The 19,261-nt window shown below is 38.7% G+C and overlaps 1 protein-coding gene across 3 annotated transcripts in view; it reads left to right on the top strand.

The window, feature by feature from the left end:
- Positions 1-19,261, top strand: part of LOC146811897 (sulfotransferase 1 family member D1-like) — a 339,819-nt gene that overhangs the window by 291,020 nt on the left and 29,538 nt on the right. For all 3 annotated transcript variants that reach the window (XM_085618860.1, XM_085618861.1, XM_085618862.1), the window contains 2 exons: positions 4,778-4,869; positions 5,130-5,256. In XM_085618860.1, coding sequence (XP_085474986.1) covers positions 4,778-4,869; positions 5,130-5,256 — 219 coding nt within the window. The remainder of the gene's footprint in view (positions 1-4,777; positions 4,870-5,129; positions 5,257-19,261) is intronic.

Genomic DNA, 19,261 nt, shown 5'->3' with positions numbered 1-19,261 from the left:
GCTAAATCTGTCCAAACCTTTTACCATGGTGTGTGGAAGGGGAACCCTAGAAAGAGAACACATTTTGTGAAGGACTATAGATTGGTCAAAGTGCTGACCTTTTATTATCTCCGTATGCTCTTTACACATTCAGGTACATGGGGTCACCACATTAGAAACACAAAAATGAAAATAGTCAGGACTATTGAGGCCCTGTTCAGAGTTTCTAGCAAAATAGGCAACAAGCCAAATGGAGATTTGTCAAAACTATATAGGAGTACATGCATACCCTCTGCTATATACAGGAAAGCTGTGTTGGTGTATGGCCAAGAACCTACTTCTACAATCAGAGGAAAACCAGTTTGTATGTAGGATCTTGGCAGTACTCTGCCCTGTTTCATCTATTAATACCCAGTGCGAGCTGTACATGCCGTATATCGAAGACTTAACTGATTTGAACTCTATTATCTGCTGGCACAATATTTGGAGAAAGAAAGGGTCAACATTTTCAAAATAAGTTATTTCTGATTGTCTAAATCTTGAACATTATTAGAAAATCTCATGACTAGCATACATAAGCAAGTTATTAATTGAATCACTTAAGTGTAGATCAGTAAGAAACCCAGCCAATATTTCGCAATTTAGTAAGAAGGAGATAAAAACAATGTTTAATAACTATATAAAAAGTGCAATAGAGATGAGGTAAAGTCAGAATCCCTCCGTAGCTAGATACTTGTTATGTCAGGAACATATATCCGGCACATATTTTATCATACACTAATGTGATTGGGCATTTTGCATCAGCTGGAAGCATGCCCCAAGAAAGATGCCTGGACAAAAATTTACCAAAAGGCCCCTGCGATGGCCGAGCCTAACATTCCACTGTCCATCTTATGCCAATTTGTGGGCTACATAAAGATATTAGAAAAAAACTGTTATGCCCCTTATTCTCAACCAAGAAATTGTTTTTCCATCAAGATGCGTTTAGGTTTTTATGTAACCTGGAGAATGCCTTAATGTGTCCCACAGTTTCTACCTACATTGGGCATGTAGTAGGAAGAAGGACACTTTTAACAGCTCTAGATGAGATAAGATAGGTAAATTAAGTCTTTGTCTCGACTTTGTCTTGAACAGGCCAACTGCTCATTCGTTAACAAATGTTTTATAAAGTATGTATTATTTAAGGGAGAATGAGTAATTGCTTCAGCTGTTTTTAAGGATTGAAATCATGCCACTATTTGACTATCAGTGATGTCACCCAGAGCATTTTGTCCTTTTATTGGATGTTGCATATACTGTCTTATATGCTTAATTAAATAGTACTGTATCCTATTCATAATGACTTTATGATAGCTTTTTTTATGATAACTGTTTATATAAAATATCTTTTATGGAACATTTAATATCCGAATAAACATCTTTTGACTGACTGAGTAAATGTGGTATTATGTTGAATTTCTGCATGAACATCGTTTTCTTTTATTTCTGATTTACTAATTGTAAGTATGTCTGCAATACAGGCAATGCAATTTCGTTTTTATAAACATTAAATGCATCTTCATAGCACTGAAATGGACCATTAAAGTTTTTCTTCTTAGCACCATGGTTTAAATAGTTAAATAAGTGATAAATAATAGAAATCTTTCTTTTATGATGATTATTTTGAGTAGCTTTATTATGACGTATTAAACAACCATTGGTATCTTCTACTAAAAATCTACCAGTGTTCATGTGTATATCATTGAAAAAGACATAAAGCTCTATAGCTTTCGAACAGTCAGCACTGTCGCTATGGTTGTCGGTCGTATTTAGTAGTATTGGGCTGTGTTTATAGCCCACTTTGTGTTATTAATCAATCACCTAATGCTTTACTTCTTAATTTTATTTATCTAGTTTTTTATTCTTTTTCATTGTCATGTGACCATCCTACTCATGTACATTTTACAACCCAGGTAACAACCTATATATAAAAAACAAAGGCTCTTTTATGAGCCACCCTGCATTTTGTTATTTTTTTTCTCAAATATATGTGTATATATATATATCCAGCAAGAAGAAATGCAGAGCCTGATTTCCGAATGAAGCCATGCGTTTATTTTCCAAGTGAGAATGGCTGCAACCTCTAGTCCTCATATTTATATGCTTCTTATACTTTCTAAAAAATATATAAAGCAATATAAATATGTTTCCTTAACAATTCAGACTTTGCTAAACTGCTTCATTCCTGCCTATGGATTTAAAAAAGAGTAATTATCTATATTTCACCTTAAAACACAGAAAAAAGACAGGGTGTCCTCTAAACAATATGGTTGCCATTTTAATTTGAAAGGACTTTAAAGAAAACAATATTATTGCTTAATCAATCACCTTTTACAGCGGTTTCAGGCTGCACAAAATGTCACTAAGTTTTGCCCTTTATTACTTAAAAACAACTGAATAAATTCAGATCAAACAACAAAAAGGACCATTTCAGTACCATGACCTATATTCCTGCCAAAGTTCATGTGAATCCGTTCAGCCAATTTGTCGCTACGTCTGTTTAAAAAGACTGTGGAAAATGCATTTGTGAAAAATTTGTTTTGGAACCTCCCTTTTTCTTTGCACTCCTTTAACTAATCACCACGAAAAGTTGCATCACCAGCCAATGTATAAAAAAGAACAGGTCTGAAAAGATTTGTGGAGATTCATCAAACGGTCACAAAATTATTTGCGAGCGGTCTCGGACCCATTGTTATTCGAAGTGGAGTACTGGACGTGATATATATATATATATCCTACAAACCTCCTCATTTACAGAAGCGAAAGTTGCATTCTCAAAGTTGAAGTAATCTCCTTTAATGATTTGACAGAATTTGGATGCCCTTTATAATTTGACAGCGTTTTGGCAGTTCTAATGCATTTCGGTCCTCACAACCTTGATCACAGGTGAAAGCCATCAAAAATTATGTTGGAGGCAGCCACTAGCGTGTTTGTTTTTATGCAAAATATATATATATATTACATAAATGCCAAATATGTATATATTTTATGCATACATATGCACACAAAGGTAATTGCGGCTGGCTTATGTACACATTATTGTGCAGGGTTCAATTACTTAATATACATGAAGTTGTCAAAGCTGGTACCTTATTCTCTGGATTACTTCATGTGGCACTTCATTTAGAGTTTTGTCGCACCCACTGGAGGCAGGACACACTGCTCATTGCCACTATATGTCAGAATAATACATATTGTCTCTAAAAGTGATGTTCCAATAGGTATAGATTTTTTAATATTAACTCGAACCGGATGATATTTTGACTACTCTCTTCTTTAACCAAACCATATGGCTGAACAGGTGAAACATACAAGATCATTTTAAATGACTAAACTCTATACACTAATCTTAACCCCTTTATCTATGAAAAACACTTTTAAACTCTGCCATACGTCGGCCAGTATTACACTTAGTGCCCCAGCATGCAGATTTTATTTTCATCTGCTTCTTACACATGTAGGCACTTTGGGTTTCGATAATAACAAATGGTTTCTATAATACCAAAGGGCTGCAGACACTTGTGCAGCAGCTTCTCTAATATGGATCATGCAAGTGCAAAATGTGTGCTTTTATTTGCATGGGGACATTGCCCATGCAACCAAGGGAATGCCTTGCCTTTTCTTCCTTGCCATATTACGGACATCATCAAAAGGCAAAGAAACTATCCAGAGGCCCAAAATGCAAAGAAATAGTACAGAGGGCCTGGGATAGTGTGCAACATATGAGGTGGTGCATAGTGTGTGCATCCCTAGCCCCTCCCCCGGACGTTCGCCCCTTGGAAGGGGAAATTTGGTCCCAGGGCCTCCCGCCGTCCACAAAGCATGATAATATAGTTGCTCACTGCACCCACCTGCATAGAAATCCCAGCCCCACTTTAAATGAGAGATCAGGTTTCCACCTGCAGTGAAAGACTGACTGGCGGCTTTAAACAGCAAGTCTGCCTTTCAATAATGCACTGCTCACAATCTAGGTGAGTACAAGCACCGTTCTGATCTGTACTCTTTGCCACTGCAGAGTGGGACAGTGCATTGTTTGTATAGTGCAGCTCTGCTTGTATCATATATGGAAGTTTCAAGCATATGCTTTGCATTGTAACAGTTGCATTGCATCTTTCGCAATCATGGTACATGTGTGCATGATGCGTAGTATGGAAATATATCGTTCTATCACGCTCCGAGGTTACACTCATTCAATTTTTTTTTAAATGATCATCCTTCAATATACAGATGTTCACAGAGTCCACTTGTCCAATGTTATGCAAGAACTACATTCTTCTTGCTCAATCTAGGATCTAAACCTTACTCTCCAGTATTAAATATGCAAACTGTTGGGTTACTTTGTGTTTCTCAGAGAAATACTATGTGACTTCCAATTATTTAATTTGCTTGCTTCATGAGCAAACTGTCTGCATCATGCCATTGTAGTTGCTCATAATGGGAAGTTATTGATGGTGTCAATGGTGATGTAGTTTGTGATCTTCTCATTGATGTTATCAATGATGCCATTTGAAATGCCATCAGTGATGCTATCACTGGGCTGCTAAGCCTCATATTATTTATCATTCTAGTGAAACAGGACAGTAATACAAGAGAACATAAAAGCTGATCTTGCAAATAAAGAAAAACAATTTTGGTTTTCAAAAAATATATCTTAGTTGGACTAAAACATGTAACCTGAATGTTACCCTAATATCTTGTAGAAAGCACATTCACACACTAACCTGTTTTGTACTTTGTTGCTTTCCTTTCACAAGAATAGAGCTCCTTGGCAATTCCCAATCTCCCAGGATCATTAAGACCCATTTGCCCGTCAAGCTGCTTCCTAAGACCTTCTGGGAGAACAATTGCAAGGTACCAAGCTCTATGGGTAATAGAGATGTGTAGGGATTGTAATGTAAGGATGTACCAACTAGATGTAACTTGGGAGATTGCAATAAGGATAGCAAGTGATACCAAACCGCCACCTTTGCAGCTGGAAGGACCTTAAGTAGGGCCTTCCTATTGAAGGTTCTTTGATGTGTGTTTGCATGTGAGTTTGCATCTCCTTGAAGTGTCAGTTTATAACAATTTGCAGTTAAGTTACACACCTCTTCCTTTTCTGCTTGCTGCAGATTATCTATGTTGCACGAAATACAAAGGATGTGGCAGTCTCCTATTACTACTTCCATAAGATGGCTTTTGTGCATCCAGATCCTGTGAGCTGGGACGAGTTTCTGGAAAAATACATGACAGGAGAAGGTAAGTCCTTGCAGCCTCCTGATGGAGCCAGTTTTTAAAAAAAAATAGTTTTTTTTAAACCAATGCTATGAGCACACAGTACAACCAGGTGTTACCGTAACATCATCTAGTGTAAGTATATATATATATACAACCATCAAATTTAGACAATAGACTGTGACCTTGGATTGCGGGGCCAACCATATCCTAATACATGCTACACAGTGTGTAGTACTCATTACAATATAGTATTTAGCAGTAGCAAAGGAACCCATCATTCAATAACAATCCTGAGCAGGTATGTTGTTGTATAGCTATTTGTAGTGATCTCTAAGTATCTATGCTGGCCTAAACTAAGGGAGTGTATATCAATCAGTCGCAGTTGGCACACCCGTCCTCTTCACCTGTCTCCTTGCTTATTAAGTATAGTTGATATGGGCCCTAGCAGTTTCTGGGTCTGCACTGGGGTGGGAGGAGGTCACCATATGTATTAGACTGGGATTTGTAGTAGAGCATATTTGCATGTCAGTCTTCCACAGAAAGGGTTGGACCACGGGCCCATCTCATTGCCACAAGGTGCTTGGCTAGCAGGAGGTCAGTTCACTGATAGAATATCCCTATACACAAATATCGAATTATAAATATCGATGTCAAACGTATCGACATCCTATATTTATAATGGTAAATACAAAAATATAGAAACAAATATCAATGTAAAAATATAGTTGTATAAAATATCGATTTTAATAAATGTATCAAAAATAATAATACATATATTAAATAATACAATTAACTTAAAAAAATAAATTAGATTCAATATACATTTTAACAAATATAACAAATACATTTAATTTAAAATATATAAAATCTAATATATATATATATATATATATATATATATATATTTACTTTAAAACAATTAAACTATTACTTTTAATTTATTTTATAATTGTATATATGAAAAGGTACAAACAGATCAAATATATATATATATATAATTCACTTAAAAAACCATAGGTTTCACACAAGTTATAGTTAGCTGTACATTTCACTCGTAAAAAACCAATGAAATTCCACGTTATAGTTAGATCAGGTAACTATAACTTGCGCCCCCGCAATGCACTGCTGATGACGTCACATATTACATCACTTATGACATGGTCAGTGACATCACTCATGACATCAATGATGACATCTGAAATGACACATTGTGCATTGCGGTCGCGCAAGTTATAGTTACCTGATCTAACTATAACGTGGAATTTCATTGGTTTTTTACGAGTGAAATGTACAGCTAACTATAACTTGTGTGAAACCTATGATTTTTTAAGTGAATTTGCAAGGTTTTTTAAATGCTAATTCCTAACTATAACGTGTGTGAAACCTATGGTTTTTTCAGTGAATTTGTACGGTTTTTTAAATGCTAAGTTATGTATTTATTGTTAATTTTTGCGCGCACAGTGCGCTTCGCGCACCGTGCGCGCGCTGTGGGCACGCGGTCCGCTTCGTGCACCGAGCGCCCACGTTGCGCCTTTCGTACCGTGCACGCCTCGCCATTTTTTACAAAATATCAATTGTTTTTTTCTCCCTTGGGGGTCCTTAGATCTCTATATTAAGGTGCCGATTAGGATCCTGGAAAAAATTTCCCCAACCGAATTGAATCTGGACTTTTTTCCGTACAAATGGTAAAAGCGCCGTACAAACTGCCAAGTACAATTCGTATGGGAAAAAGTCCATACAAATCGCATTGGGAAAATTCCCCCACACGTCCTCAGGTCGGAAAAAGTCTCCGACACGTCCCCGGACATTTTTACGTACAAATGGGAAAACTGAAGTCCCAATGCGCAATTACGATCCATCCCATCCGTCCGATTGTACAACTGTATGGAACGCTGGGGGTCCGCACCGTACATACGGGGGTGGGGGTACGCTCCGTACATACGGGGGGCTGGGGGGTATGGGGGTATGCTCCATACATACGGGGGCTGGGGGGTGCGGGGGTATGCTCCGTACATACGGGGGGCTGGGGGGTACGGGGTACGCTTCATACATACGGGGGGCTGGGGGGTATGCTCCGTACATACGGGGGGCTGGGGGTACGCTCGGTACATACGGGGGGCTGGGGGGCTGGGGGTACGCTCCGAACATATGGGGGGCTGGGGGGTACGGGGGTACGCTCCGTACATACGGGGGGCTGGGGGGTACTGGGGTACGCTCCGTACATACGGGGGGCTGGGGGGTACGCTCCGTACATACGGGGGCTGGGGGATATGGGGGTACGCTCCGTACATACGGGGGGCGGGGGGGTACGGCGCGTACCGGGCCCCCTAATCAGCTCGCATCGCTGCGTACTTAGCTTTTCCGGCACTTTTTAAGTGCCGTAAAAATTTTCCCATCCGGACTGCAGTCGGTGCGACTCGTAATTGCTGGTACGTAAAAACATGCCTAACTCCGTCCGGACGTCACGTCCGCGGTGTCCCGGATCACATTTGTATGTATTTTTCTGTCGGTTGGTCTTTTTTCCGAATCGTACGGGAATGGTGTTTCCGTACGAATCGTAATTGCATGTTTGTAAAGTTTTACAACCCGGTACGAGTCGGACGGAGAAAAAGCTCCGACCCACGGTTTGTACCGGGTTTTTCCAGGATCGTAATCCGCCCCTAAATGTGATTGTTAATTCTTTTTTTTTTTTTTTTTTTTTTTACCGTACGCGTACGGTAAGCTTACCGTACGCGTACTCCGCAATTTTTTTTAAAAATTATTACATTTATTTTTCATACTTTTTGGTCCTTCGTGAACCCCCTGACGAACGCTAGGGGGTCTGCAACTCTCTTCGTTGCCCCCTTTTCATGTTATCAACCTTTGTTTTTCAGTGCGAGAGACAGAAAATGGCGGCCGATACTTTCTGATTTCGACCGATTCGAATGTTTACAGTCATGTAACCACCAATCAGAATTGAGCTCGCGTACGGTAAGCTTACCGTAAGCGCACGGAGCGCGCTTACAGATATATATATTGATTTAAATGCTATTTTCTCAGGACCTACTGAACAGATTTACACCAGACCTGCAAAAGGCACATCCCTGACCTGAGGACTACCTCTCTGCCCAATTTCAAGTAATTCTGTTCAGCCGTTCGGGCTGTAGCTGGGACTAAAGGTCCTATCTCAAAATGCATGGGGAAAACGCGTTTTGGGACCCCCCTTTTTTCTCAGCCCCCGCTTGACGAATCCCCCCGAGACTTTCAGGGTAGGAGCGGAGCGTAGCGCCCCAGTAGTTTTGAAAATTCGTCAACCGGCGCCAAAGTTATTCCAAATAGAATGTTGCGGATTTCCTATGGAAACACGGTCCTAACTATAACTATCTACTGGCGACCGCCAGTAGATTATATATATATATATATATATATATATATATATATATATATATATCAGGCACAATATATATATACACACACACACACATATATATATATATATATTACCTACTGGCGGTCGCCAGTAGGTAGTTATAGTTAGGACCCTGTTTCCATAGGAAAAGCGCAACATTCTATTTGGAATAACTTTGGCGCCGGTCGACGAATCCTCGCGAAATTTTCAAAACTAATGGGGCGCTACGCTCCGCTCCTACCCTGAAAGTCTCGGGGGGATTCGTCAAGCGGGGGCTGAGATAAAAGGGGGGTCCCAAAACGCGTTTTTCCCATGCATTTTTCCATAGGACCTTTAGACACAGCTACAGCCCGAACGGCTGAACAGAGTTCCTTGAAATTTGGCAGAGAGGTAGTCTACAGGTCAAGGAAGTGCCTTTTGTAGGTTTGGTGTAAATCTGTTCAGTAGATTCTGAGAAAATAGCCTTTAAATCAATATATATATCTGAGCCAGCTTACGGTGCGCTTACGGTGCGCTTACCGTACGCGTACGGTGACGTGCGCAAGCGCGATTCTGATTGGCTGTTAGATCTTAGTAAACATTCGAATCGGTCGAAACCAGGAAGCGGCGGCCGCCATTTTGTGTGTTTCACTCAGAAAAAAAGGGTGATAACTTGAAAAGGGGGCAAGGAAGAGAGTTACAGACCCCCTAACATTTGAAAGGGGGTCAAAGAAGGACAGAAAAGTACAAAAAAAACATTTATTAATTTTAAAAAAAATCGCGGGGTACGCGTACGGTAAGCTCACCGTACGCGTACGGTAAAAAAAAAAAAAAAAAATGAAATGAAATGCAGATTTAAGAGTTTAGATATTAGGGGGCTCTAAAAAGAGCCGTTGTGTTTATTAAGTGATTTTTTAGTGGTACCTACAAGTAAGTACCGATGCAGAGTCTAAGGTTCAAGAGGAAGACTCTGTTCCCTTCATCAGTGAAGTGTACACCATCTCCTCTATAAATGTCTTGCATGTCGTAACGCAAGTTGTTGTGGTAAATGGAACCCATACCATAGTCACGGAGGAAAGCAGAAACAGATTTGTTGACGTGCTTTCTTGCTTTGTCAATCTGTGGACAAAAATGATTGGACCAGTTCCATTTTTGCCTTTGGCATATGTTAGAAAACACAAAGGCAGTTTTAGGGAAAAGTGAAAACAGTTGTGCAAAGGTCTCCTTCATAAGCATTTCCAGACCTACCCCAGTCAAAGTGCCTAGGTCATTGCCACCACAGTGCACTATTATGAGGTCAGGGTGTTGGATTTGCATGAAGGATTTCACCAATGGCATTAATTGGTGCCACTTTAACCCTCTCTGACCAATCCATTTAATGTCTACATTTGGCAAAGCAAGGTCTCTCACCATACCTGTTTTCTCTGCAAACTTTTCACTCCAGAAAACATAGCTGTGCCCTACAATCCACACTGTGAACATCTTCCAAGGAGATCTGGATGCACTCAGGAGGTGTATTTCAGTAGAATGGGAAAATGAAATGAAAGACAGTTTGGAAATGGAGGCATACATATTTTTTTAAAATAAAATGAACTCATTGGCTGTTTCATACCATTCTACACTAAAAACTAGGCTGTGTGTGTCAATTTATAGAAGCATGATTTGTATTGGTACAGAAAAATGTGTTACCAAAGAACATTAGTATGGATTTGCTGTTAGGTTAGAAAAGTCAAGCACTCTTGCTCATTGAAAATGAAACATTGTGTGGTGAACTTCTGACCTGACTGTAGACAGCAGTGTTCCATGAGCTGTTGCTATGGTAGCAGGCAGAAGTCAAGTTGGGGGAAGGGTACTAGGCTTAAGTCAAGTTGGGGGAAGGGTACAGTTGGAAATGGGTTGGTTTTCAACCAATAGAAATGTGTGATTACATTTGAAAAAAAGGGGGAAGCACTGAGATTTGAACCTAACATGTATATGTGTGGAAAAAGAGAGGGAAACTTTGCCATTATCTGGTTCTGCTGAGAGGAGAGAGGTGTACAGAACAGAGATCCTGGCTCTGATAATCTGCTGTTTGAGTGCCACATTTCTTTCACAACTAACTAATTTTAAAGGTGAGTTAAGAGTTTGAGAGGGGATGTATATGGTAAATTAAGAAATGAATAATAGCATTGGAATTCCTTTTGTTGAAGTTGTGTTTATCATTTTGTGTTTTGGGAGAAATTTAAATGTGAGGAACATGTAAAAAAATATGGACTATGTTTTCACCATAAATTAAGGTGTACTGGTATAAATGAGGAATACTTTTAGGGTTTGAGGTTCCAGTCAGTAATGCAAATACATTCAGCATCACTAAGGCTGGTTGCCCTTGCTGGAGTGTAGTCAGTCACCCAGGTTACACATGTTGCTGGTCTCAGAAAGCTGTTTGGTATTGCTCTGGTGATTTTACATTTGCATTAGATGGAAAGGGGGAGCTATTTTTTTATGCAGAAGCAGACTCTTAGCACACAGCCAGCTGCTTATCCTGTGGAATCATGCACAGTATTCACAACCGAGTGGGGTTTGAGGTTGCAGTCAGTAATGCACATACATTCAGCATCACTAAGGCTAGTTGCCCTTGCTGGAGTGTAGTCAGTCACCCAGGTTACAGATGTTGCTGGTCTCAAAAAGCTGTTTGGACATGTGCTTTTTTAAGAATCTGAAAAGTGGATTTAAAATGTGTCAGACTGTAAAAGTACTTATCACTTGCCAAAAAAAAGAGTAGTAAGTGTGCTTTCAAATTGGCAAAGAAATTTCGTTTTCTGACTAATATGAAAACATGACTCTGTGTGCAAAGAGGAATTACAGGCAGAGATTTATTGCGTATTGCTCTGGTAATTTTACAGTTGCATAAGTAGGAAAGGGGGAACTATTTTTTTTAAGCAGAAGCAGACTCTTAGCACACAGCCAGCTGCTTATCCTGTGGAATCATGCACAGTATTCACAACCGAGTGGGGTTTGAGGTTGCAGTCAGTAATGCAAATACATTCAGCATCACTAAGGCTGGTTGCCCTTGCTGGAGTGTAGTCAGTCACCCAGGTTACACATGTTGCTGGTCTCAAAAAGCTGTTTGGACATGTGCTTTTTTAAGAATCTGAAAAGTGGATTCAAAATGTGTCAGACTGTAAAAGTACTTATCACTTGCCAAAAAAAAGAGTAGTAAGTGTGCTTTCAAATTGGCAAAGAAATTTCGTTTTCTGACTAATATGAAAACATGACTCTGTGTGCAAAGAGGAATGACAGGCAGAGATTTATTGCGTATTGCTCTGGTAATTTTACAGTTGCATTAGTAGGAAAGGGGGAGCTATTTTTTTGTGCAGAAGCAGACTCTTAGCACACAGCCAGCTGCTTATCCTGTGGAATCATGCACAGTATTCACAACCGAGTGGGGTTTGAGGTTGCAGTCAGTAATGCAAATACATTCAGGATCACTAAGGCTGGTTGCCCTTGCTGGAGTGTAGTCAGTCACCCAGGTTACACATGTTGGTGGTCTCAAAAAGCTGTTAGGTCATGTGCTTTTTTAAGAATCTGAAAAGTGGATTCAAAATGTGTCAGACTTTAAAAGTACTTATCAATTGGCAAAAAAAAAGAGTAGTAAGTGTGCTTTCAAATTGGCAAAGAAATTTCGTTTTCTGACTAATATGAAAACATGACTCTGTGTGCAAAGAGGAATTACAGGCAGAGATTTATTGCGTATTGCTCTGGTAATTTTACAGTTGCATAAGTAGGAAAGGGGGAACTATTTTTTTTAAGCAGAAGCAGACTCTTAGCACACAGCCAGCTGCTTATCCTGTGGAATCATGCACAGTATTCACAACCGAGTGGGGTTTGAGGTTGCAGTCAGTAATGCAAATACATTCAGCATCACTAAGGCTGGTTTCCCTTGCTGGAGTGTAGTCAGTCACCCAGGTTACACATGTTGCTGGTCTCAAAAAGCTGTTTGGACATGTGCTTTTTTAAGAATCTGAAAAGTGGATTCAAAATGTGTCAGACTGTAAAAGTACTTAGCACTTGCCAAAAAAAAGAGTAGTAAGTGTGCTTTCAAATTGGCAAAGAAATTTCGTTTTCTGACTAATATGAAAACATGACTCTGTGTGCAAAGAGGAATTACAGGCAGAGATGTATTGCGTATTGCTCTGGTAATTTTACAGTTGCATTAGTAGGAAAGGGGGAACTATTTTTTATATGCAGAAGCAGACTCTTAGCACACACCCAGCTGCTTACCCTGTGGAATCATGCACAGTATTCACAACCGAGTGGGGTTTGAGGTTGCAGTCAGTAATGCAAATACATTCAGCATCACTAAGGCTGGTTGCCCTTGCTGGAGTGTAGTCAGTCACCCAGGTTACACATGTTGGTGGTCTCAAAAAGCTGTTTGGACATGTGCTTTTTTAAGAATCTGAAAAGTGGATTCAAAATGTGTCAGACTTTAAAAGTACTTATCACTTGCCAAAAAAAAGAGTAGTAAGTGTGCTTTCAAATTGGCAAAGTAATTTCGTTTTCTGACTAATATGAAAACATGACTCTGTGTGCAAAGAGGAATTACAGGCAGAGATTTATTGCGTATTGCTCTGGTAATTTTACAGTTGCATTAGTAGGAAAGGGGGAACTATTTTTTATATGCAGAAGCAGACTCTTAGCACACACCCAGCTGCTTACCCTGTGGAATCATGCACAGTATTCACAACCGAGTGGGGTTTGAGGTTGCAGTCAGTAATGCAAATACATTCAGCATCACTAAGGCTGGTTGCCCTTGCTGGAGTGTAGTCAGTCACCCAGGTTACACATGTTGGTGGTCTCAAAAAGCTGTTTGGACATGTGATTTTTTGAGAATCTGAAAAGTGGATTCGAAATGTGTCAGACTGTAAAAGTACTTATCACTTGCCAAAAAAAAGAGTAGTAAGTGTGCTTTCAAATTGGCAAAGAAATTTCGTTTTCTGACTAATGTGAAAACATGACTGTGTGTGCAAAGAGGAATTACAGGCAGAGATGTATTGCGTATTGCTCTGGTAATTTTACAGTTGCATTAGTAGGAAAGGGGGAGCTATTTTTTTGTGCAGAAGCAGACTCTTAGCACACACCCAGCTGCTTACCCTGTGGAATCATGCACAGTATTCACAACCGAGTGGGGTTTGAGGTTGCAGTCAGTAATGCAAATACATTCAGCATCACTAAGGCTGGTTGCCCTTGCTGGAGTGTAGTCAGTCACCCAGGTTACACATGTTGCTGGTCTCAAAAAGCTGTTTGGACATGTGCTTTTTTGAGAATCTGAAAAGTGGATTAGAAATGTGTCAGATTGTAAAAGTACTTATCTTTTGCCAAAAAAAAGAATAGTAAGTGTGCTTTCAAATTGGCAAAGACATTTCGTTTTCTGACTAATATGAAAACATGACTCTGTGTGCAAAGAGGAATTACAGGCAGAGATTTATTGCGTATTGCTCTGGTAATTTTACAGTTGCATAAGTAGGAAAGGGGGAACTATTTTTTTTATGCAGAAGCAGACTCTTAGCACACACCCAGCTGCTTACCCTGTGGAATCATGCACAGTATTCACAACCGAGTGGGGATTGAGGTTGCAGTCAGTAATGCAAATATATTTAGCATCACTAAGGCTGGTTGCCCTTGCTGGAGTGTAGTCAGTCACCCAGGTTACACATGTTGCTGGTCTCAAAAAGCTGTTTGGACATGTGCTTTTTTGAGAAACTGAAAAGTGGATTAGAAATGTGTCAGATTGTAAAAGTACTTATCACTTGCCAAAAAAAAGAGTAGTAAGTGTGCTTTCAAATTGGCAAAGAAATTTCGTTTTCTGACTAATATGAAAACATGACTCTGTGTACAAAGAGGAATTACAGACAGAGATTTATTGCGTATTGCTCTGGTAATTTTACAGTTGCATAAGTAGGAAAGGGGGAACTATTTTTTTTATGCAGAAGCAGACTCTTAGCACACACCCAGCTGCTTATCCTGTGGAATCATGCACAGTATTCACAACCGAGTGGGGATTGAGGTTGCAGTCAGTAATGCAAATATATTTAGCATCACTAAGGCTGGTTGCCCTTGCTGGAGTGTAGTCAGTCACCCAGGTTACACATGTTGCTGGTCTCAAAAAGCTGTTTGGACATGTGCTTTTTTGAGAAACTGAAAAGTGGATTAGAAATGTGTCAGATTGTAAAAGTACTTATCACTTGCCAAAAAAAAGAGTAGTAAGTGTGCTTTCAAATTGGCAAAGAAATTTCGTTTTCTGACTAATATGAAAACATGACTCTGTGTGCAAAGAGGAATTACAGACAGAGATTTATTGCGTATTGCTCTGGTAATTTTACAGTTGCATTAGTAGGAAAGGGAGAACTATTTTTTTTATGCAGAAGCAGACTCTTAGCACACAGCCAGCTGCTTATCCTGTGGAATCATGCACAGTATTCACAACCGAGTGGGGTTTGAGGTTGCAGTTAGTAATGCAAATACATTCAGCATCAGTAAGGCTGGTTGCCCTTGCTGGAGTGTAGTCAGTCACCCAGGTTATAGATGTTTCTGGTCTGAAAAAGCTGTTTGGACATGTGCTTTTTTGAGAATCTGAAAAGTGGATTAGAAATGTGTCAGATTGTAAAAGTACTTATCACTTGCCAAAAAAGCAGTAGGAAGTGTGCTTTCCAATTGGCAAAGAAATTTCGTTTTTTGCCTAATTTCAAACCATGACTCTGTGTGCACACAGGAATTGTTTTTAGATATTTAATTTGTGAAGGTGTTATTGTGATTTTCACTTGTAGGAAAGGGGTACTTAGTATTTTAAGATTTGAAAAGATCATAAAAAATGTAGTAATATATTTAAATAAAATAAAGAAATGTTTTTTTAGTTTTTTTCAGGTATTGCTGAAGAGCAGTGAACAAAATTTAAGATGCCTACAAAATCCAGACTAAGGAAAAACCACAAAAAAAAACTATATTTGAAGACAACTGGAGGACCTAAGTTAGCTGGAGATGCTCATGTTGGGAAAAAGAGAAAGTCTTCTGGTAAGCAGACAAAAGATTTTTTAAAGAACATCTTCAAAAAAAGGAAAAATGTACAAAATGTCTGTACTGGAAAGAATGTTTTAAATAGAAAAGAACAGGAAAAAATTGAGCATTTAGTTAATGCAAATATACCTTCAGAAACAATAAAGATTAACTTAAACAGAAAAACAGCGTTTAAAGAGATACGTAGAAAAATGTTTCAGAGAAGAGTTATGTCCAATTTGATAAAGGATGTGAAGAAATATAAGCAAAAGGCTAAATTTTATAAGAGAAAAAAAGAAATTGAAGCCATTGCAGCTAAGGCATTAGAATTAAAAAGGAAACTATTCATTTTAATTTTGAATAGGATGCGTACATTAGATAAAATGGTTAATGTACTGAAATCACAAACCAAAAGGAAAAGAGAAGTGAAAAGAACAAACTTTTGTAAAGTGTTTTTAGGAGAATGGATGCATAGTTCAAGTAGTGAACCTTTTTTTAATGAAGAGAGTTATTTTCAAAGTAATAGTTTGCTGCATGCAGTTGACACCAGAGGTCGTGCTTACGAAGTGAAAAATGGTTGTATAATGGAGAAGGAGAAAATGGTTCCAAGAGATGAGGTACAAGTGATGGCGGATGAGGCTATGGGGAGACGTCCTAAAGCCCCAGTGTACACTTGGAATTGTAGTAGTATTTGCACTGTGCGTCAGGAATCTATTGATAAATTTCGTGAGTTTCTAAGAGAATATAGTAAAAAAAGTGTAAAACAGAAGATTAAGGTGCTTCAAAGTCTAGATCCATGCAGAGTGAGAGAGAATACTGGTTTGCAGGGTCATTCTCTGGCTTGTCTATCTAGAAAAGTGTGTAAAAGTGTTTTTCATCATTTTAGGATGCTGGCTGTTCATCATACTGAAATGAGAAAGTTTGTGAGACAGTTGTATTTTGCTAAAAGTCCAGCAATAAAGTTAGATGAATTGAATAGGGCTCTGTTCCGTGGATCGGTATCAGATGTAGAGAAGGTTATTGATGAAATTCAGTTTTGTTACTTTGGTCCTGAACAAGGCAGTGCAGAAAAGGACACAGTAAATGAGGAAGAAGTGGAAGAGAATGTAGAACCCTCTGTAAGTAAGACATGTAATGATCACATAACAAAATTTGCAATAATCTCTAATGAAAGACCAAATATTACTTGTATTTGTTGCCGCAGAACTCATTATAGAAAACAAACCAGGTATGTTGATCTCTACAGAAAAAGTGAAAATGAAGATAATTATAAGTGGAAGGATTTTGCCACATATATATTTCTTGAAAATTGTTTTGAATTGGGTGAAGATCAGCGTATTTGTAAATACTGTTACAACAAATTAGAAGAAAATAGAATGCCGACCAGAGCTGTTCATAATAATTTAGAATTGGATGCTATTCCTGCCGAACGTTCTGAACTAAATACATATGAGTCTATACTTATTCAATGTGTTCATCCGTTCCAGACCATAGTGCGTATGGAGCCAAAAACTGGTAAATTACCTCCTTCAGATTTAGTAAGAGGTTTAAAAGGAAGAGTGGTGTATTTGCCCTTGGATTTGCAAAAAAATATGGAAACTATTAATGCAGATACTTTGGAAACTGAACCATTAGTTATTCTGGTTAATGGTGTACCTACAAAGAATAAGAAGATTTGGCAGGAGCTGGTAGACGTACGGAAAGTACAAAGAGCAAATTTGTATTTGAAAAGGAATAACAAATGGTATGAATCAATTTATATAGAAGAAGAAGAAGAAGATTTACAAGAAGACACAGAAACACCAACAGGACAAATTGAAAAAGTGGACAAGTCAAAGGAAGAAGAAGTTTATGAACATTTTAGCATACATCCTCTTCATTCAAAAGAAGTTATGGGAGACAATATTGATCTGTTTCAGATGAAGAAAGCAAAAGGAACTCCTGTGAGTGTATGGGAGGAGAGCTTGGAAGCTCGATGTTTTCCCCAGCTGTTTCCTACAGGAAAAGGAGGACGATACGATGAACGTCCAGAACAGATTCCAGCTTCTGAGTATCGGACTACAAGACTATATGCAGAAGATCCAAGATTTCGACAAAGTATTCCTTATTTATTCCATCTTTTATTTGAAAGCGACTTGTCTGCATTATCATATGCAGTAAATCACATTTTAAAAAGTGGAGTACATTTACAAAATGTGTCTGCTAAGGATTTTATGGAGAAAGTGCAGCACCGAGATGATCATTTGGAAACACAACTGATCAATCTGATGGCTTGTCAGCGTGGGACAAATGAATATTGGTACCGACGCCATGGTGAATTAAAATGCATGTTACGTAATTTAGGAACACCACCATGGTTCCTTACTCTAAGCTGTGCTGAGTACGCTTGGGATGATTTAATGGATTTTCTACGAGAGGCAAATTCAAACATTAAAAACATCGAATACAAGACAGCTGGAGAACTGTGCTCATTGGATCCGGTCAATGTTTGCAGATATTTCAATCATAGATTTGAGGCTATGATGTCCTTCATCTGCAATAAAAAAAATCCACCTCTTGGAGAAGTAGAGGATTTCTTTTGGAGAAAAGAGTACCAGGCAAGAGGTGCTCCTCATATTCATATGCTGTTGTGGATCAAGGATGCCCCAAAGTTTGGAACAGATACTGATGAAGCAGTGTTATCTTTCATTGAAGAATATGCAACATGTGCTATACCAAAAAGCACAGAAGAGAAAAAGTTAAAGGAGCAAGTTTTACGTTTCCAAAGTCATCGGTGTGGAAAATACTGTCGACGGAAATACAAGAGCAAAGATAAATACTACACTAAATGTCGATTTGGATTTCCTAGACCTGTTCTTTCAAATGGAAGAGTAAACAGTTTTATGTCATCTGTGAGACATACTATTACAAGAAAATCACCAAAAAATGCCTACAACCTTAAAAGAAAAGAAGAATCAAAAAATATAAATGACTACAACCCAGTCATTTTATCCATGTGGAATGCTAACATGGATATACAGTATGTAGCTGACAATTCCATTGCTGTTGCTCGATATGTAACGTCTTACATTACTAAATCAGAAAAAACTGAATTGAAGGAAATGTGGGAAGAGATTTCTCACGAGAAGACTGTCAGTAAGAAGCTGTACAGTTTCAGTTTAAAGATGTTATCGCATCGAGAAATTGGATCCTACGAATGTTCAGATAGGTTATCTTCTGCAAGTCTCGACTCGAAATCAAGAAGAATAATTTGGGCAAGTTTAGGCCTTGCAGCAATGAGAAATCGGGTACTGAAATCTGTTGGAGAAATTGAATATTTGGCCGAGAATGATCCAGAAAGTACAGATATTTTGAAATCAAACATGTTGGACACATATTATCCCAAGAGAAGTCATCATCTGGAGAACATGTGTCTCTATGAAGTGCTGCAGAACTACATTTATTCACGGAAAGCCGCAGAAGACATCAACAATGGAAAATATAAAGTCATTGGTGAGGAAGGGTGTTTGGTGAAGCAAACAAAAGGAAGTTTGATAAATCACAGGAAGCTGAGTTGCGACACTACTGACAAAAAGGAATTTTACTACTTGGCTCTTTTACAGCTGTTTAAACCATGGCGTACAGAGGACG

The sequence above is a fragment of the Triturus cristatus genome, chromosome 7 (genome assembly GCF_964204655.1).
Source record: "Triturus cristatus chromosome 7, aTriCri1.1, whole genome shotgun sequence".
Classification (NCBI taxonomy): Eukaryota; Metazoa; Chordata; class Amphibia; order Caudata; family Salamandridae; genus Triturus; species Triturus cristatus.
Note: the sequence above shows the minus strand (reverse complement) of the source record. Positions and strands in the feature narration are given on the sequence as shown.